This window comes from Peromyscus californicus, unplaced genomic scaffold (genome assembly GCF_007827085.1).
Source record: "Peromyscus californicus insignis strain IS unplaced genomic scaffold, ASM782708v3 Scaffold_4__1_contigs__length_199733344, whole genome shotgun sequence".
Lineage (NCBI taxonomy): Eukaryota > Metazoa > Chordata > Mammalia > Rodentia > Cricetidae > Peromyscus > Peromyscus californicus.
Genome location: NW_026294562.1, coordinates 123762693 through 123784932, shown reverse-complemented (window position 1 = coordinate 123784932; position 22240 = coordinate 123762693). Strand labels below are relative to the sequence as shown.

At 43.0% G+C, this 22240-nt stretch overlaps 1 protein-coding gene across 6 annotated transcripts in view; it reads right to left on the bottom strand.

Annotated features, from left to right (window-relative positions):
- The window catches only part of Ntrk3 (neurotrophic receptor tyrosine kinase 3), a 385084-nt gene that overhangs the window by 48508 nt on the left and 314336 nt on the right, over window positions 1-22240 (bottom strand). For 3 of the 6 annotated variants that reach the window (XM_052761135.1, XM_052761134.1, XM_052761136.1), the window contains 2 exons: window positions 20222-20465; window positions 2126-2200 (listed from right to left, as the gene is read on the bottom strand). In XM_052761135.1, coding sequence (XP_052617095.1) covers window positions 2126-2200; window positions 20222-20465 — 319 coding nt within the window. The remainder of the gene's footprint in view (window positions 1-2125; window positions 2201-20221; window positions 20466-22240) is intronic. The other 3 variants (XM_052761137.1, XM_052761138.1, XM_052761139.1) reach the window with 1 other exon arrangement.

Here is a 22240-nt window from a genome sequence, read left to right as displayed (position 1 = left end):
AATCACAAATTAAGGGACTTTCTACAAAGATGCTTCTAAAATGAATGAATCAGCGTTATTCCCCTTTTGATGTCCTCCTTAGTGACATCTCGAGCACATGAAAGCTATGCTTACTGCCAAGCAAGCAAAGCCTGTTTTGCCAATGCATGGCCACCAAGTATCTGTTTCTTGTTATCTAAAGGTTATTATGTCTTCATTTGGATTCAGACTTTTCAGCTCCAACTTATTTCAGAAAATTCAGCCAAGCTATGAAAATCCTGCTCAGAGAACTTAAACAAAATACGTACAATCATTTTTAAACAGCTCAGTTGCTTTGACCCCCTACCTAAATCTTACTAAAGTGCCACATGGATGAAATGTATTAACTCATTTGAGCAGTTATTTATTATAAATCAATCCTGTGTATTTGAATATCTCAACTTGGTCAACTGCTAGAGTGAAAAGAGAAGCTATTAATAATTAAACAGGAACAAACAGCATCCATCTCAATCTTCTCCAGTACATTAGGACAATCATGAATAGAATAGGGAAAAATCTCTGCCTCTAATTAGGAAAATCAAAGATAAAGTTTAAGGTACAAAGAAAACTAAGGAGTGCCAGGTCCTTAGGAGAAAAATAAGGAAGAGAAGAGACAAAGAAGTTGATCTGATGTTGATAGTGGTGATGATAGTGATAGTGGTGCATGTGTGTGTGCACAAGCACATGCATGTGTGTGTACCTGTGTGCACTTTAGTAAAACTTGTCAAGCCGGGCGGTGGTGGCGCACGCCTTTAATCCCAGCACTCGGGAGGCAGAGCCAGGCGGATCTCTGTGAGTTCGAGGCCAGCCTGGGCTACCAAGTGAGTTCCAGGAAAGGCGCAAAGCTACACGGAGAAACCCTGTCTCGAAAAACTAAAAAAAAAAAAAAAAAAAAAAAAAAAACTTGTCAGCTACTAAAACCAATAGTTTGACCCTAATGTCACTGAAAACACATGACTTTTTAAAAGAGAAGAGCCTGAGTTCTTGTAACCATTCTGCCTGCAAGTGTCACACAAGGCTAAAAAGAAAAAAAAAAATCCTGAACCTTAATTCCATTATAAGTAGCAGTGTCAGAGAGAAACCTGTGAAACTGAGGCCCTGGGAGAACCTGGGAGGCTATGCTTAATTTACCTCACTAACCAAATCAGGAGGGAAATGAATGAAATCGTCAAAGTGTTCCCATGCACCTGCCCATGAGGCTACAGCATTGGCAGAGAATCACATATTAGAAATGGGAACTCCTCCATTCAACATCACACCCCGTCAGTGTTTAAATACAGCATCTGGCCTGGAGAGAACCTTTCTCGGGGTGACAAGCAAGGCTTCTGCTTGATTTTTAAGGCCTGATAAATTTTGTAACTCTGTGAATTGTTCTAGAAACAGAATGGGAAAGGATGTAGACAAAAAGTGGCAAGAAGCTATTTGACATAGTCTGAGACCCAAGGCAGGACAGATGGACCCTCTACTGGAACTGAAGGATGTCCATCTCTTCCCCAGAAATTACCATAGGCATTAAAGTGTAGATAGAAATCTCCCACAAGTATATACAGATGACTTAGTTACTGTGGTCCTTTAATAACTGTCCTGAACATCAGTATCTTTTTAGATCAGAATTCATTTGAGAGCAAGTGCATACCTCCTGCTCAATAACCCATCAGCCTATTTGCTTATGGTATTCTCAGATCCCTCAAGGGAACCCCTTATTGAGCATTAGACAACAAAAGTATATGCAAGACTCAAGGCCACATCTCCTGGAATGCAAGAAAGCAGCCAAACCACCATCCATGCAGAGCCTCCAGCCTCCACCAACACACAGGCCTGGACAGAATTGCTGGCAGCCACCTCAATCAGGATGTGCACCTACTTTTAGCAGATCATGGCCCCACACCCCCACCATGCTGTGTCCCCATGAGACATCACAAGCACACCAGTGCCTTTGGCAGGGAACCTCCATGGAAGTTGAATGATGCCCCCACGAGAGGAGGCAGTCAAAACAAAGTTGGCCGCAGCCTCCCACACATGGAAGTTCCTCTCCAAAGCCTGCAAGCTGTCAGTGTGTGGACAGCCCTCTCCAGCCCCTGGCCCCAAAAACAAAATCCAGACTCACTGTGGAAGCTGCTGGCGCTGCTAGCCTCTGCTGCTGCCACGACACGCTGAATGGGCCCTTCTGGCATGGCCCTTCCTGACAGTGAATGAGGGAGAGAGCAGGGAAGAGGAGAGAGGAGAAAAGGGATGAGGGAAGAGGGAGGAAGGTAGACAGGGAGGGAGGGAGGCAGGGAGAGAAGGGAAGCAGGCCTGTCTTTAATGGAATAGATGTGTCTGCTGAGCACAGCCTCGAAAGTTCTTTCCCATGCTCCTAGACAGAAAAGCTGACTATCTGTCTACAAGACAGGAGTCCACTCGGGAAGGACTCGGGATACAACCCAAAGGACACATCACCATAATTCTACTCCTAGTCCATGCCACTTGACTGTCTGACTCTGAGGGCCACCAAAACTCAAGAGGATTTCATCCAATGGGTCAGTTCTCCTTTCCACAGGATTAACACCCCAGCCACTACCACTCTGGAAGGAAGTGCATCTTATCTAGTATTCTCAACCCATTAGGTCAAAGAAAAGGAATTTTTTCCCAAAGTTCCTGAAGGAATATTTGTTCTTTTTGTATTAGCAGAAAATTCATGAATTTACTACCATCCCCAGGGCTTCCTAAATCCCCCTTTCTGCTTTTCCTATTTGGAAAGTAGGGGAGATGGCTGGACAGGATTTGCATTGATGTCACCTGCATGAGCATTACCACCCTCCTCCTCCAGCTGTTGACAGAATCAGTGTTTGCATTCTCTAACCCCACCTGGCAAACCCCACTTCCCTTGACATCCCTCTCTAAAATGTAGGGGACCAAGCTAAGCTGTCCCTAAGGAAGGTTTCACAGTAATGTAGCACTGATATTCCTTAATCACCTCTGGGGTCAAGAGCTGTGTGCAAAGGGCAAGAGACACACACAGCCCCACTCTCCACAGAGCCAGAGGCAAAGGAAACCCTTAAGGATGAAGCAGTTTGGCAAAGCATGTTTACGAAGCAGGAAGTCCATGTGTACAAACCCAGAGGGTGAGGCTGAGAAAACCATCCTAGGGCGACCATAAAATGAACCTGGTGGGTTTTGAAGGCATTCAGGGATGGACAGCAAGAAATAACAGGAGGATGAAGGGGAAAAAAATGAATGGATGGATGTGCAATTGGATGGCTAAACAGAGAAGGTATTATCGTGTCCCCCACACAAATTTATTATGTTGGAATTCTAACTCCCCGTTCCCTAGTACATGTCTGTAGTAGACACATGAGCTTTAGAGGTCATTATGTTGGGCACTAATCTAACATGACTGGTGTCTTTACAAAAAGAGGACATCTGGACACTTACAGAGGGAAGATCTTGTGAGGACAAAGGAGGTGGTGGGCCTGAGAAAGAGTCCAAGCTGTCTGTGCCTAGATTTGGAATTCTAGCCTCCAACCTGTGAGAAAGTAAGTTCTGTTGTTGACACCCTCTGAGTGGTAGCACTTCGTTAGTGCAGGCTTCACCAATGACTCGAGAGGACACTGAGCCTTTGTGTCATGTGAACCAGGATCCAAGCTTGCTGGGCTGGATGCAATTACAGGACTTCCGTGGCAGGCTCAGGAAGAAGACCACAGAGCACAGACTGCGATTTTGGAAATGAGGATTTGGGAATGAGAAATGAGGATTCACACGAGGATCTTAAAGGAGCGGGGGTGGGGCACAGGGGGGTTGGGGGTGAAGAAGCATGGGGAACAAAAGGCTTTGACTTTGAAGGCATATACATGGATCCAATCGTTGGACTACCTGGGGTGATTTCTGCCTCCTGCAAAGGACAAGGGACACCAAGATACTGTGAAGCTAGACATAGCAGGAAGGTGGCCCAGAGAGGTTCAAATAGTATTCGGCTTAGAGAACCTTCCAAGGGAGCTTTCATGCATGCTAACATGCTACTCTACAGTATTGTCTGAAGAGGTGGCAGTGGCTGTGGTGAGTTTATTTCCAATAAGCAAAATTTCAACCACCAATGATCCCTCCCGAGGAGGCTTCTAGATGTACTAGTCATAGAGAAAAGATACGGAGGCATAAAAGCAACATAGGATTCTACCATGCAAACCAGTGGGCTCTCAACTAACTACCTCAGAACTTTGAATAAAGAGAAACACATAAATCCATGAAAGAAGCAAAGGATGACCAGAAAGGGGGAAATACTGACCATTAAAACATCACCCAGGCATTAATTGGGAATATGATGCTGAGTAGATTGTGGAGACAGAGAAAGGGAAAGAAATGAGGCTGTTATTAACAATGGCATTCAATAGTTCCGAAAGGATTACCCTTGAGGAAAGACATTCAAATATGGGCATAATACGATAATTATTAACCCTCAAAAGTCATATTCCATGATGTGGTAAGATCAGAACAAAAAGTATTTCAGTACTAGAGAACACAAATGGATGTTGGAAAGCATAGAAAGGTTAAACAAAGATTTTTTTAATGTAAAAGAAATTAAACTCAGAGTAAAATGAGAGACAAAGGTTTGGAGCAGAATAAGCATAGTTACAGAGAGGGTTGAGGCTAGAGATAGGTCAAGGGACAGATGATGTGGGAGAGAATGCAGAGCTATGAATTGGGAGATATGGAGAGGGTGGATTTTCTCTAATATTTCTCAGCATCACAGAAATACACACTTGACAGTTCTTTGTTCATGCATAATGAGTCCTTAAATTACAGTGCCACATCTCAGCAATCTCTGTTATAGAGTGGTCCTTGGCATCTCAGACTTAGAAGAAGGCAAAACTCTGCAGTTGCCAACTGCAATCTCATATCCAGTGCATGTGTCCCCTTGTCACACTTCTAAAATTCATGTGTGTGGATTTTCTAGAAACCATGTGGGGAAAAAGAATTCACTTCCCTACAATCCAGAACCTTCCATTTTCACATAAGGCCTTCACCATCCTCAAGTCTCAAATATCTCTAGAGTTTGCTAATCCCACTAACACTTTTGGTTAAGAAAAATTAGGCAGAAAGCATTTATCACACAAAAATAAGAGAGGACCACCCCATTGGAGCATCTCTTTACTGAAGTCTAGCCTTTTGCTCATTTATTATCTCCAGCACCAAAGCTGCAGAGCATCATGGAGATCATTCACTAAGAAGTATGTCTATCTCTTGCTCTATTTCATTAAATGAACACTTATAAAATGCCTAGCATATACATACATATAATGTTGGGCATAAGGGATACAAATTTAATGAAGTAAGTCATTGCCATTGAAGACACCTCAACCAAATACATGCTATCAGACACTCTTGAGTATGTATTTTCATAATAAACATACACTAAAATAAGCACTTCCTATAAAACATTTAAGGATATTAAGACAACATTCCTTACTTCTAGCATCTTTTCCTTGCCAATGATCTTCATTCAATCTGTGTTAGCATCTTAGGACCCCACTTGGATCAATTCTCTTGCTGTTGTTTATTCAACTAGTACACTGGAGAGCCCAAGATCTCTATATTAAGGTCTCTGTTTGCTATTGTAGCCAGCTCTGAGTTACCCCAACTGTTCATCTCCTTTATTTGAAATAGCTTTGCCACAAAACTCTATTAGAAAAAAAAAGCACATGGGATTGGATTAATATAGAATCACACTTCTACCTTAAAATTCCAACTTATCTCATGGTGATCATACCGTACTGGTATGCTCTTTAAAAACTGTATTTATAGCTAACCTCCCATCTCTTCAAAGCAAACTTTCATTATGAAACAGAACAACTAACCTTACTCCACCCTCCATTTATTGTGAAACGTAGGGATTACCAACTAATCTCTGAGCCTCAATTTATATGTCTGTAAAGTGGAATACTCGTACCAGCCAGTGAACATAACATTCTGCAATGGTAATCTGAGATGAACATCAGATCTTCCAGAAAGAAGGCCAATGCTTTTGTCATGATTCTTCTACTAATAACAGACACATGCAGTTGACAATCCCTTCCCCATCTTCCCCTCCCTCCCTTTCTCCTTTCTCTCTGTCAGTGTCCTGGTCTGTTAACTCATCTGTCAAGCAGGCTTGACAAGATGACTTCCAGCTTAATTCCAAGTCAGGATTCCACAAGTTTGCCACGGCAGATCGCTCAGATTTCAGCAAGGATCGATCAAAGATTCTTATGAAATAATCATAGGGAAAGAGGCTCTGCAGGGAAACAGTTCAACCCAAGAGTAACATGGCAAGGCAGTGACAAGAGCCAAAGATTATTAACAAATGTATCTGCATGGGAGGAGCACGAAACCCAAGTCTTGGACCTCTAAAATAAAAATATGCCTAAAACAGTGCCGGTAACTGAATACAGACTAGCACAGAATTGGTGGCACTAAGCTGGCAGAGAGGCACGTGACTTGACTATTGAAAACCTTAGTACAATGACATGAAGCACAGTATCAGATCTACCCAGAAGCAAACTACTTCTGCTGTGCATATGTCCTAAAATATAAACAACTGCTGAACCGAAGGTAATTTAGGACACTGGGATATTAGTTTCATCTACAGATTTGGACAAATACACAAAATGAACCCCAGTCATGTAGGTCGATCTGGTAACCTCCATGCTCTGTACATGTTCCTGCAAGGAAGGAACATTCAATAAGCTCACGCCCATCCTGTATTGGTGCCCCTCCACTTGTGAAAAGCCATGGCCAGAGAATGCCTTACGGAGTCTAGAACAATCCCTAAACTGAAAGCACAGATTGGGATAATGAATGCCAAGCCTGAGAACAACAGGATATAGATGCTGCCAATCCCTTTTCCAAATCCATGCTGGATATCACAACATGCCTTTTTCCCACCCTAGATACAGCCCATCACTCTACTCAGGGCAATCACCACCAGTCACTTGGAGCTGTAATCTGACATAGGCTTGCCCACGCCTCGGGTATATACTACTTGGTCTTGAGGGAATTAAATTTACAAGCAACTAAGAGGTTCATATATTTTAAATATGAAGGCTGCTCATTGACACAGAAAACACTGGAGAGTGTATAAATAAAACAACTCCCAATTATTGGAAACTAAATAAAATCCAGTTTGTCTCTTTAAGATTAACATAGAGGAAAACACTCGATTCATCTGCTTCCCTTGCTCTGAGTTCTCTGTCTCATTATAATCTGGCTTCTCATGTAGACTGCCTTACTAATTGTGAATGCTTTGGTCATATAGCCTTCAAAAATTGGTCATATAATAATAATCAATGATTTATCCTTTAGCTAAATCTAGTCTCCTGCTCATTTTATTCAATGTGATACATTCGTTCAGTCTTCTTCACTCATAAGCAAATGTTTGAGCCACTGGTTGGGAATATGAAACAACTGGTTTTTCATTAGGACACGAGTGCCCCCTTTCACATACACCTTCCCAGAGATCCCACAAACTGACCATTGGCATCTGTCGAGCAGACCCATGAGGACTAATTTAATAATACTTAAGGCAGTAGAAACATTATTACTTACCCATTAAAACATCTCATATGGTATTATGTATTATTAAAATTAAACATTTTATTAAGCACTCTTGTGAAAAATCTGTGCTAAGAATGGGATAAGTTCCTTTGTCTCCAAAGGAACTTAGTCCTCAGAGAGATAGAGCATAAAATGAGTCAAGACCATGAAATATATATATATATATATATATATATATATATATGTGTGTGTGTGTGTGTGTGTGTGTGTGTGTGTGTGTGTATACATAAAGAGTAGGAAGCTGAGGATGGAACCACTAGAAAGAAAATAACCAAGTACAAAGAATCACAATCCACCCTGGTGAGAGGATGAAGCATGTGAATCAATGGAGAAGATTCAGTCAAAGGCGTCAAGGTGATTGACAGAGTAAAAGAGATGGAGTCCTGCTCATCCCTACCCAACTCACTCACTAATCCTGTGCCACTTTTTATCAGTGTATCAGCGTTGCCTTTAGGTAGGCTCTTCAGTGGGGGCAAAGCAGAGCAAACAACTGCACCCAACCAACACGGCACAAACTTTCCTATCTATGACATCATGCCATGCATGAAAATGAGCAGAAGAGATCCCCACACTACAAATGGTAAGAAGAATGAAGGTGAGAGCTCAGTCGGCCTTGGTTCTTTTCCCAAGGCACCAGAGCGCACAACCTTAAAATATTCAAGAAAGAGACTGGCAGCACATGAAGCCTGGAGAATGGGGCCCTGTTTCGGAAAAGTTCGTAGTTCATTTTGCAAAAGTTAGTACTTGGTCAAAGTCAGCAATCTCACAATAAGGAAGCAGCTCACTGCCTGATATGGTTCCTCTTTCTCTCTGGCCTTCCAACAGACTAACTGGAACACTGAAGTCCTAGAGTGATGAGTGGTTTTGTTTCCTATCTCTCCGTGTTTTCTCAAGTAGATTCTTCTCCCCTTTAATTTCAGGATCCAGCACCAAAGACTTATCATAGGAAATACTTTGGCATGTAACTTATTTAAAATTTCTTATATATAATTTCTCCCTTATTCACTTACATGGAATGATAATAACCATCTATTGAGTGCCTAATAGGTACCAGGCAATTTGCATACATTATCTTATTTAATCCACACAAAAGAAGAAATTGTTCTCCCTCACTCTCCTTTTTTCTTTCTTTTTCAGATGTAGGATCTGAGGCTTAGAGAGTTTAAGTACATTTCCTAAGGTCGCAGAGCTCTAAGCAGGAACTTGAAGATTCAAAGGAGCCCAGCCTGACTTAGGATTTAGTGGGTGTTCTGCTCACCTTTCCTTTTCTCAAGCAACCAATCTCTCTACCTTCAGCTTTGTCTCAGGTGATAGGCTAAGACTGGGAGTGTAGGGGAGGGGAGGGCAAAGCAAAGTTGCTGTAGTGACCAAATTGCCTGCTCTCCTCCTCTTCTTCCTCCTGCTCCTCCTTTTCCAGTTTTGTCAGACAGCTCACACATTCTTGAGCTATGTGGATTATGAGAGAAACACAATTCCCTACCATGAAGAAGTCAAGGGAGAACAATGTTCTCTTTACATGCAAACATCTTAATTACAGCTGGTAGGGAAGATATTTGTATGGAAATTTATGTGTTTTTGTATGTTATATATTCAGTTTGTCTCAGTAAACAAAAGGCCTTTTTGCATTTGAGAAGGAGAACGGTGGCTGTTACACCGCATCTATCACCACCCTCAACAGGCATGGGGCGAGAACCCCGAGGTTGAGCACTACACGCCATGGTCTCCTGCAGCCTGCTTTCCCTCATCAGAATAGGCTTCAATAAAGCATGCCTCCTGTTCTTGGAAATTTCTGCTGGAGCATCCTCCCTCTCTTGTCCCTATGGAGACAGGCAAGCGATAATAATGTCCATCCCACTCACATCCCACCTTCCTTGATGGGGGAGAGCAGCCAGATTTCAACCTTTCAGAGAGATGAGACTGCATCAAATCACTGGGAAACTGCCTTAGAACATCATTTCAGCAGGGCAAGCAGGGGCATAGTTCTCACCCCACTGGTTCTCTTGCCAGTCAAGATAAACAAAATACCACCAGTTACCTACAAAAAGTACAGGGCTGTTTTGGTCACCCCAATCTTCTCTGTTTTTCTAGGTAGCTGTAATGTCATTTTCTTCTATGAATCAGTTTTCTCCACTGAGGACAGAGGATAGACTTACCTTGAAACATACAGAATTCTGGGTAGAGATAACTGAGACTATCACATTTCTAAATAGTGCTAAGAATTAGGAAAGCCTCCGCTGCTCCCTGGTCATCACATCAGGCTGTCACAGCTGGAAAGAGTAAGTGCGGGAACCTGAGGAAGGAATCCCAGAAGCCCTGAAAAAACACCAACAGGCCATCTGCCTGGTTTGATGCTAATGCCAATCTGTTTGGGGCAGAGAGAGAGAGAGAGAGAGAGAGAAAGAGAGAGAGAGAGAGAGAGAGAGAGAACATTTAAGGTTCCCTCTGGCCTTGTGTTTTTTTTAAAGTTGAAGGGGTTGGTATTTTCTCATTTGTTTCTAACATTTTTGGGGACACAGAAGGGACTGGGTGGCCTAAAAGATGCACTTTTAAAACTGTATCCTACCATAGGTAATGGGATCCAGAAAGCTGGCTCATGCACCAGGGATAGATCCTAATCACACTGCCAGAGGCCCCTCAAACAGACCCAGCTACACAAATGTCTCCCGTATGCAGAAGGTCTAGTCTGGTCCCATGCAGGTTCCACAGCTGTGGGTCTAAAGTTCATGAGTTCCTATGAGCTTGGTTCAGTTGTCTCTGTAGATTTCCCCATCATGATCTTGGCCCTCCTTGCTCATATAATCCCTCTTGCTCAACCCTGATAAATCGGAGAGAAGCTTGATCCTGCCTCAACTGAATGTACCAGGCTTAGCAGTCCCCCCATGGAAGAACTTACCCTGTTGGAGGAAGGGATAAGAAGGGGAAGGCAGGGTGAGTGGGAGGAGGGGTGAGAGAGAATCTGTGGTTGGTATGTAAAATTAATAAAAAAAAAACTGTATCCTAACCAACAACTACAGTTACTCATTTTCAAGATTATCATCCAATATGGCAATGGCTTTGAGCCCTCAGCTGGAGCCTTCAGGTTAACTTTCTGAGTCTCAGTAATGTTGAAGTGGTACATTCTATCCTCTTCTGTTCCTTGTGGTACAGAGTTTCATGGTCCCTTGCCTGGACCGGTATTTCCTAATACAATATGGCTGCCCAGGACTGTCTATCAACTACTCAAATCAAAGAAGATGGATTCCTAATGTCCTGTGTGTTTGACTTTCTGTCTGCATATCTGTGTTATTGGGCTCTATTTAGAGGGGAGATTTTACTGCTTTGAAAAAATACTGCAAAACAAAGCACTGACTTCAACCCTGTGAGCTAACAGTCAAGGATGCTAATTGAAAAATTGATGTCATCAAAATGACTTAATGATCAAACTTTATTCCTGCTCCATGAGAAGGAAAAAGCCTCTGATGCATCACTGTTGTGGTATAAAGTACCCATAATCAAAGATGGAAAGATTCACCTTAGGACAGTGTTCTTTAGGCCACTGAGAAGGAAATGTCCCAACTTTCTCACATGTAGAAGTCCAGTTGTTTATAGTTCAACTTTCTGGTCACTATGTATCTTCATACCACAGTATCCCAAGGCATAAACAACCAAAGCCTATGTTCAATTCTACCTTTTATAGAATGCTTGGGCTGCAGTAGATATCCCCGATATTACCACTGGATTGAAACAAAGTATGGAATTGTCTAGGAAGGAAGAAGGTATGAGGATGTATAGATGCAAGGAAGATTGAGGTAATCCCAATTCCTGGAAAATATAAAGGAATCCTTCTCATGTAACCAGTCCTCTTGCCTACTGGCTGACGATCTTTAGATATCCCAAAGAACAGAGCACACTCAAAATTAAACCTCAGTCACTAAACCAGATCTCAGTAGCTATAGAAAAAGGCCTGTCTCCAAAATTAAAGTAGTTTCCTAATTTCATCAGGAAGAGGAAAGGGGGCTGGGAAAAGGAACATGTTTGACCTGGGGGTCAAAGCAATAGCAGAGGATGAAGTATCTGGCCTGTTCCTCTCCTTTTGGCTGTGCCTCCCTCCCTCCTAATGGACAGAAACTCAGCTTCCCCACTCTTACCATTCTATGAAGAATGTACCCCCACAGAAGACAAAAGACAGAAAAGAAGTATAGGACCACAAACCAAACTCCAGATTTCACAGGTAGATGAGATATCTCAATAGACACACCATAGGCATCGATACCAAAGTGTCCTAAATAACACCTCCATCCCTCAGTAGATGCCTATATTCCAAAATGTCTGTTATTTTGTAGATAATGAGTGTGCAGAACCACTGGCTTTAATCAAGGAAGTAAGTTTGTAATGCCTACTATAATTAGCTACCGATCCTTTCCTTTGTGTTCCTTTCTCTTGGCAGCTTTGTGCAGATTAATAGGCATTAACATTTAAGTTGCTTCTCTAAATTCACTTGAAATGAGTATATCACAGCACCTGCCTGCGGAGATGTCCACTCTGTGCCATGGCTTCTAATGAGCCCTAAACATCAGATAAAAGAGCTGAAGAAATGAACAGATGCAGGGAGAGGGTAACCCAGGCACTGGGAGTCTATCTCGATCCCTTGCTGTCCCTTAGCCTTCTATTCCAAACCTTGCCAGAGATAATTAACTCTGGTCTTGTCCACATGTGGCCTCTGGGATGGCCAGGACTGAACAGTCCCAAAGGACATCTTTCTGAACCTGGAGTCATAATGTAGTTACTCTCAACGTATGGTTTCTTGGTAACTCTGCACCTTGGTGTTGTAAAAAAGCATCTCATAACCTGTTTCATGGACCCTCAGCCCCCATAAAGATAGAGCAACAGTACGACTAAGAATCGGTGGCATACAATATGGTATCTCGGGCTCCTGGGACTACAAGAATAATAATAGAGAACTGAGAGAATCCAGTCAGAAGTTTAATAAATAATGTATGTCACTCTTAATTCTTATTTTGACAAAGGTGCCGTGGTTCTGCAGCCCAACAACACTTGGGAAAACTAGATGAAGGACAAAAGAGAACTCTACCACCTTTGTGACTTCTCTGTGGGTCTAAAATCACTCCTAATAAAATGGTACAGAATGGGACACAAATCCTCATTGTTTTTATTCTGTATAAATAGGAACAGAATGGATTCAAAGCAGCCAAGGAACAATCAGGCTCAGCAACAGGGGTTGGTCACTAGAAAGACTCATGAGGGGCTCATCTTCTGACAGTCAGTTTTTTTTTTTTTTTTTAATCTCCTTGGTTTCCTGAGTCTACCCAGAATAACCCAATGCCTAAAACCACAGTGACAAATCCCTTCAAATGAGTCCAGCATTTCTCAAACACCTGCCTGCACAGTTGCTAATACTTTCCCTACTATCTGGACATCAGGTATTCTTACTCCCACTCAATATACCAGGTGAGGAAGAATGATTCCCTCACTCTATGGTAGGTTTCCAACTAAAGTGGCATGGACTGAGTAATGGTCCAAACTCAGCAGCTCCTAGCCTTATTTCTACCTCTGGAGGAACAACTTGTCTAATATGTCAAGACCAGGCATGAAGACTGCTTATTCTGATGAGGACCAGTTCCCATCAGAGAGTAAACTGGGAAACAAAATTCCTGCCTCTAATGGACAAGGTCTTTAGTCTACCCAGGTTGCTGAGTGGGGATGAGATGCCTGATCTGAGAACCCATATGCGGAAGCCCATTATGACTGCACAGTGAGACCACCAAGAACAACAGCTTGTGACTCAAGCACACATTAGAAGGGTCCTCATCCTGGCTCCTCCTCTTCAGTGGCTTCAGAATGCATGATCTGGGTAGTAGAGAAGGGTGTTTGCTGCTATATGGGCTTCCCAAAACACCAAACCTGAGCAAGGAACATGATGTCATCCTGTGATTCTGAAAGTCAGTTGACTTTAACTACCACCACTAGGTTTTAAAGGTAAAAGCAAATGACAAGCCATTTCATAGACTGCACACTCTCGTCAGGACCCTGTTAACTGATTGACTTTCATCAAATGGTCTTTTCAGTTGAGGATAAGAAACAGGTCATCAAAACACGGAGCACCCTGAGCTATAACCTCAGGTGAGTCGCTCTTCAACCCTCATTCTCACTGCTTATAAGACTGGAAAGCACATTCGGGTCAAGCCAGACCCTTCTCTAGCCTCAGGTCCCAATTACAATAACAGCTTAGCTACCTGGCCCAGCCTTCAAGTTGGAGCAGTCCTGGACCCCTGTTTTCTCTCCAGAAACTCGCTACAGTAGTCAGTGGGTCAGAAACTTCCTTAGGATTCTCTGGAAAGCTCTGAGCTTTCAAAAAAATGAAAATCAAATGAAACAACCAATGAGAGTCACTCTTACAATTTCAGCATGTTGTAGGATCTCTCAAACCCATGTGTGAGCCCTCAACCGGTGAGTCCCCCTGGGTTTTGCCAAGGACCTATGCCCACACTAGGCAGTTCGTGGTGGTTGGGGAGTGGACATCAGTTAGAATTTGAAGCATGTTGTGGCTTCTTCCTCAGCTGCCATGGATTTATTTGATTTTTGTTTAATTTTTTAAAATTTATTTTACATACCACCACTGTTTTCCCTCCCTCTTCTCCTCCTGTTCCCTCCCCCCACCTCCTTTCTACGCACCCCCCCCATCCACACGGCCATGGATTTTTAAACCAAGCTTCTGTCATCAGTTTTTCTCCCCCATTTCTTTCCTACATGTGTTTTTTTAAACATTATTTTTACCTTAATTTTATATAGTGCTTTGCCTGCATGTATGTCTGTGCATCACTTGTGTGCATGCTGCTGGTGGAAGCCAGGAGAAGGCATCAGATCCCCAAAACTGAAGTTATAGACCATATGAGCAGCCATGTGGATGCTGGAAATTGAACCTGGGTCCTCTGGACGAAAACCCAGTGCTTTTAACTGCCGAGCCATCTCTCCAGCCCTAGGTGGACTTTATTTAAAACTGAGGGTCCTACTAATGTCTAACATCCTTCCCTTTCCTGCCTGTTCCATTGGATGTGGTTCATTGTGAGTTACCCTTCTGCTCTCCAGGGTAGTGACTCAAAGTGCCTCTGTGACAGGTGGGTCAGCCTCCACCCTGGCTTTGAAATTCCACAAGGCACCAATAGTTTGCATTCAGAGTAAGAAGAATAATAGAAGTAAGGATGTCTTCTTCTCTCTTTCCTTGTTTATCATCAGACATGAGATATGTTGTTGGAATAAAATACTAGAAGAGATATAGGCTTTTCTTCCCCCCTTGAGATGGCCAGCTACCCAACAGAAACTTCTTTTCTTTGTGAAATACTGCTATACTCTATTTCTCAACTTCCCTTACAAATCTTGGTGTCATATGACTTGCTTCCATTAAGAGGGGAAGTGATGACCTCATGGCTAGTCCATGTTCATTAACAGCGTTACTCTTGCATTCCAGCTGCCTACAAAGGGCACAAGTGCTTAGGGAAACTAAGACAAAGTACAGATCTCCTGCTTGCAAGGCAGTGTGGTGGAGTGCTATGCCTACAGAAAATTCACCTGTAAATACTACTATATGAGCTTCTGTTTGTGTTGGACTATTGTGTTTCCCACCTATTTGTTACAGTGATCCACCTACCACCTACGGTAGATAAGACCTTTGTAAGTTCTTTGTTCAGAATAAAGAAGGCATTTGTACTTTAGCTCTAACAATAGTAACAGTAATTAATATTTATTAAGCTGTTTTATCATCCTAAGACATATATTATATATAATAAGTATTTATATATTAATATATATTAACTCATAATCTTTATAGTAAATGCAGTCATTGGGGCCCATTAGCCCCATTTTACAGTTGGAAACACAAAAAGGATGAATAACTTACCCAAGGGCAAAGACAGGTATTTTAGGGGCAGAGATTCAAACAGAGAGCCTACCATTTTTCAGCATTGTCAGGAGTACTGTGACTCCTGTAGAATGAACTATTCTGCTACCAGATCATCTTGCCCTAAATTATTGCCATGTTCTGTGGATTACTGTTCTTAACATGCCGAAGAGTTGCTGAGAACTTGGTCCCAGAACTCTTTGTTTGGAACCTCCTGTCATATTACCAGCTATCAGACCTACCTTATGGTTAGAACCCCACTTCTAACCTAAAGTACACATCCCAGACTCAAATAATCCAGATCACAACTCGCCTGCCTCCTCAGGACATTCTTCCCAGATGCTACATCTACATGTTTAGAAAATGCTCGATCATGATCGCCAAAGGATCGCTTCGCAGTGGTAGGTATGTGATTGCCTGTGGGTTCCTGGTCTGGTCTAATCCATTTCCTGCTTAACCTTGAACACACACTGGTTTCCTTCACTGATAATTTTGTTAACTCTACAGAATACCAGGCACGAAGCTAAGCACAGGGAACAACAGAACAACCCCACTTTGGGCTCTCTCTGGATCATAGCATCTATCCCCTCTACTCTTGTCCCTTCCAGATCTCAGTAAACTGTCCCCTTCCCCAATAAATAAACCTGAAAACATGTCTGCTCTGGAGTCTCAGCCGACTTCTCTTCAGGATGTCTGAGATTTGATTTAACTCGACATCTGATCGCCAATCTCTCTGAGTTCTCTGAAGATCTAAGAAAGGAATCATGGTATCTGCAAACTAGCCTTTGTCAAAGCCCGTTTACAGGCACCCTTGGAAGCATCAATGAGCCATGGGAGGAAAAGGTGGCTGCCATCCAGCCTGTTGTAAGAAGAGAAGAAATTGCTCCACTGCTTTGATGCAGGCATGTTTGTTTTTTCAATCTAAATGTGTAACAGGAAATTTGGCAGTTCACCTTTGTAAATCATTTGCATACCACTTATGTATGAGCCAGATGGCGCCTCTTTGTTTCAAGAAATTAAAAATGAAAAGGGAAAAATATAAGAAGGACTTTATCTTTGCTTCTCCTCCTGACCTCCTGTGTACACTCTAGAGTCCTCACAGAGCAAGCAAGCCCAGGCCAACAGATGCCTACATACATTCACACAGGCATGTTCATGAATGCACGTGTGCATACACACACACACACACACACACACACACACACACACACACACATTATCTGTGTTTATCTGCATTAGTCACCAAGGTGAGTAGTCAGCAAGTTCTTAGTCCTAATAATCAAGGATAGTAGAGCAGCACAAATTTGACCCGGGTTAACAGAGAGCATCCTTCATGGTGTTCTGTCTATCTGATAAATCACCACATTCCTTGGGGCCTTAGCCAGTGTATACTGAACAAGAAGGTCTTACATAAATCTCTCAAACATAGGCATAGCTCTGTGATTTGGAAGCAAGGGCATATAAACGCTGGCCAGAAGAAGGGCAGTGCAGATGACCCACTATTTCTGTGGAAGTTGAAACCTCAGGAAGGAATTTTCCTTGAGGTGATTGTCTTAACCCTACTCCTTTGGGGCAGCTCTATGAGTCTAGTTTATTTTCCAGTGGTCAGGAGTTCCTCCTTCTGATCCAAGAATCTCATCTGGGAATGAGACTATCTCCACAGCGTTCTTGTTTTGGGTGTGAGGAGTGCTGAGGAGGCCGTGAAGGCAATAGTTTGTCTAGTAAGTATTGCATTACAGGCTCTTCGCACAAAGTAACTTGCTCAACATAAACATACCTCCGCTGAGTAAATATTTTTGTCCTAATTTTTAAAATAAGAAAATTGAAGAGAGGCAGTGAACACATGGTGCTGATGGTGACTAAACATTAGAGAGTGAACATAGCGGACATTAGCTCCAAATCCAAGCATTCTTTAGTAACATCAATGTCTTCCAAAGGGGCTAAGACTTTAGGGACATTTTTGTGTGTGTGTGTGTGTGTGACCTCAGGCATATGTACTTCTGCCTTTCATTTTTTCAAAAGATTTGGGGTGGGGGGGTGTGTAAGCATACATCAAGCATGTTGAGTTAACAAGTATAAAGAGGTGATCCAATCTGATCTTTGAGTGTGGCCACTGTAGATACAGGCCACCAGCAGTGCTGACCTTTCACTCAAATAGCTATCCTTCCTTAGTTCATACTTCTTTGGAACTAAAGACATACATTTTCAAGTGACTGAGCCTCAGTTAACAGCCTGACTTAGACCTCACGAAGAGAGAACTCAAGATATCTGGACTTTGGACAATTCCCATTGACCTCACTTCCTTAAATCTGCCCTCACACTCAAAGAAATGAGATGGGTTTACTCCTCGATCCTTTGCCAGGAGTAGAGTAAAGTTAAGGGCTATGAAAACAAGGCTGAAGCATACCATTTGGATAATGCTTCTTTGTGTGTGTGTGTGTGTGTGTGTGTGTGTGTGTGTGTGTGTGTGTGTGTGTGTGTTTTAACCTTTAAACCAAAGAAGAAATATTATGAGCAACCCAGGAAGCCAGTTTCAAAGCTCAACTTGTATATTCTGGTCTGATATGGTTTTCTAAGGCCTGATAGAGTCCAGAGAGACCAACAAATTATAACCAACTATCTTCCCTGCACAGAAACAGACAAACAAAAAACAGTAAGCCATCCCTTACTTTCATCAGCACCACTATAGATCTGAGGTTAGCCAGGCGAGACAGAAAGCCCTCCTATGTCGAGTGGAAGGCAATTAAATGACTTCAGCTAGGCTCTATGACCCACGCGCCTGCTTAGTAACCACATCCAGGCTTTGGATATGCCTGGTGGGGAGAAGGGTCTAGATGCTCAAGACTGTGCTTTGGCACATCCTGATAGGTCTTCTCTGACCATCAGCCTGTGGGTGTGCTACACCATGCTCCCCTTCCTGTGTCTGGGATACTTGGTAGTGTGGGTGGCTAAAATTGGCCAGTTTGCTGGGGACACTCTGCTTTCACCAGCTTTGGTTTATTTAGCCTCCTGTGTGCTCATGGTAGTACATCATTTGCCATCCTTTGGTTGAACCATGCAAGCCACTCTGCAGTCATAAATGGCATTTCTAAAACACTCCACTTTCTTTTGCACTGTTACTAAAGTGAAGGTCCTTGAGAAATCAGTACCGATACCTGAGTGATCAATCATGAGCCACAACATCACCAGGAGCATCCAAATAAATCTAACAAGTATGTCCTTGCCAGCCCAGAATTCCAGCCTCCTGGTTTACCAAGCTCAGGCAACAGGATCATCAGACTTCACAATGTGGTTACTTGTTTGTTATCATGACTAAACAATTGGCTTCCATGCTCCTGCTACAAATTGAAAGTTTATGTTTTCTTTGTCCCCAAGATCAAACAAACATTTGATTCTTAGCAGGAAAATGCCCTTACAACTGGAAGTAGAATTTTTTAGAGGTCATTAGACCATTAGCCTTCATTAGATTTTGTGATCTCACAGAAGGGACCTTAGGGAGTTCCTTTGCCTTATCTACCATGTGATAACACAACAAGAAGACCATTTATGAACCATGGAGCCAGCCTTCACTAGACATGGAAGCTGCCTGAGCCTCTGGAACTTGGAGAAATATTCTTGTATTATCATAGGCTCCATGGTTTATGGTATGTTGTTGAAGTGTCACAGATGAAGACATTCTCTGCTCCACAATATTGTCCTTCAGTCTCCTATACCACAAATGTAAACTCCTGCCTTAGTCAAAGTGCCAAAGTAAGTATTCCATATTTTAATTTTTTTCTTTATTTTTTTTTCTGAGACAAGGTATCTCTGTGTAGACTGGCCTTAAACTCTAGATCCACCTGCTTCAACCTCCCAACTCCGGAGATCACAGGTGAAGTGCCACTATGGGCAACATAAATCTTCCTTATTGCAGAAGGAGGTGTGTACCAATTGGTTTGCAGACATGACCCCATCTGTGGGCATCAAGTTGTACCCATGTTTCTCTTTCTAAGAAAAGTGACATTCATGGCCACTCACCTTTAGCCTTGCCATAATAACATAGAAAAAGTCAGTGTTCTATTATGAGGCGATTCCCCACAAAGTAAAATAAGATCTTGTAGCAGGAGACAGGTAACTGTATGCAAATGAAACCTCCTCACAATCAGCCTTTCTGTAGGGCCATGCTTTGTCCAAAGCCAGAAACTGACAAGATGCTTTATTTTCTCATTTCCCAAAGCCAGTAAGATTAAGTTTAGTAGTATACTGGCCACTTCTAGTTTACTTTGGGTTCCACTTTCCAGAAAAATCTATCCTTGAAAATGAGATCACCCTCACATAATCCTGAGATAATTTCAGAGAATAAAACATGTTGTGAGTGAGGCTACATCAGGGGATAGGATGGACTATTGATGTAGCACCAAGTTAGACTGTCTGGGTGTGCATTTGAACATACAGCTATAGGTATTCAACTCTGTTTACACAAATAATGAACAGTGACTCAGTAAGAATATAATGTGCAGGTTATTGCAATGTATAGACAGAGTCCTGCTTAATGTCAAAGAGGAAGGAAGAATGGCCTGCCATGATAATAATAAGCTGATATGCCAAGATGCAGGAGTGGCTGAAAGATAATTGTTGAGTGCATATGTGAGCATGCGTGTGCATACATGTGCACCATAGTGACAGGGTTAATGGACAATGACAGACATGTAAGCAAGGCACTAGCTCGGCAACTGAGTCCTGCAGCTGGGAAAGTCACCTTACCCTGTAGTAATCAGTACTGTAGACATCTCTGGACATGCCGAAATCGCCAATCTTCACCAGTAGGTTGGCTCCAACCAGGCAATTCCTGGTGGCCAGGTCCCGGTGCACAAAGTGCTGGGAGGCCAAGTACACCATGCCCGAGGCTATTTGACTGGCGATGTGGAGCATCTGAGAGAGCCCTAGCTCCCCTTTGGCCTGGCGTGGCTGCCCATCCACGAGGATCATCGCATCTGGCCCATGAGCCCTACAAGGAGAGGGGGGAAGAAGATGGAGCAGAGAGAACTCAACAGATCAAAGGCAAAGTCTTGGTGGTCTTCAGCACTCTGGAACATCCTGCAGAAATGAAGGAAATCCCCTTTCCTGGCTACCTGTGCCTATCTCTATCTTCCCAAATTATATCAAGTGAGTATGTCTATGGGTGAAACTACAAAATCCCCACTAATATAACACAAATGTACTCAAACCTAACAGGGGACAAACCTCCTCTTTCACTATCCAACTACCACATAGGTTCTTCCCAGGTGTTAGGTACTTACTATAGAGTAATTAATAAAGTTACCACTAACCCTTACGATGTGTATATGCCAAGCGCTATTCTGATAGTTTTAAAATCGTTCATTTAATCTTTCTACCCTGATTTTCTTAAGTTGAGGTACAAAATGATTAGAAAGCTCAACCAAAGTCCTAGATATTTCAAAATAACTATATGGTAGTCAAGAGACATACTTGGAATTATTATCTATGACTATAAGGGGAGAGTCCGGCAGCAGCTCCCAAAAGGGGCATCAAGAAGGATTTTAAAGAGATCTTATGGCCTCACCCCTTGGAGTTCTGATTGGCTATGCAGTGTTCCTTCATTTGCATTTCTGACAAGCTCCCAGTGCTGATGCTGCTGACAGGCAGTCCACAGCCCCTAGCTGCAAGTGGGCTTGCTCCATACTCCTAACCACTCCGCAACACCAAAAGCAAGGCAGAGTGAAGCAAACCTCTGACTCTTTGGGAGCCCAACACTCCCTCCGTGCTAAATTCCAGCCTGTCTCATGTTATGATAACACCCTGCCCTGTCAGATCGGTCACTTTTAGTGTTCACTCTTTCCTGCAGAAAGCCAATGAGCCATAACCACACCCAGGGCCCTTATTTATGAAGTGGAGCACCAACGAGCCCTGGTGTACAGCGAGGCCCCAGCCTGCTTTACTGCTTCTCCAATTTCCACTGAAAAGCACCATTAAATAGAAACACACTCTGTTTATTATCTTCGGTGGGCTTTGCCCCCTCCCTCCTTAGGAAAGCAGCTGCATCAGCTAGCTGGGGATTCGTCAAGAAGCTCGTTCCCACTCCGGTATACCAGGATACACTCCTGCCAGTCCCAAGCTCCACCAACCAGGAAACATGCGAGCAGGCAGAACTGACCCCAGGGTTCAAGGGAGGCATTTGGGAGAGCAGCCTGTAAACCAGCTCCTAGCAACGATTGGTATGACCCAGGCTTTCAACCTAGAGCTTTGGGAAAGCTTGGCATTGACTAACAGAACCTAGGAAGACAGGTGAGAATCTGGGAGTTCCCTGGGATTCTGGACAGTAGTTGCCACAAAATACCTGGAGAGACAGTTGACCTTAACTTGAATAGACTCCCCATACTGTCTTCAGGAAGAGACTCCAAAGACAGACACAAGAGTATCACTAAATTTCTTCCCACATTCCTGCCATGGAGAATCAAGGGGTGAGTTAATTTGGAGCAGACAGTTTCTTGCCATGGGTATCTGTTACTGCTCAAAAGCAGAATGCTTTCAGAGACTGTGTGTCTGAATATTTGGTCTCTACAGATGGAGCTTTTCTAGGAGGTGAGGAACCCTTGAGGAGCAAACCCTAGGTAGAGGAAGTAGGTCACTGGTATGGGGGTATCACACAGTTTATAACCCAAACTCTTTCTGGTCCAAACTCTCTTACTCCCAATTGCAGATATGATATGACCTCACGTGCCAGCACCATGTCTTCCGCTGTGATGAACTGCATCCCTTCAA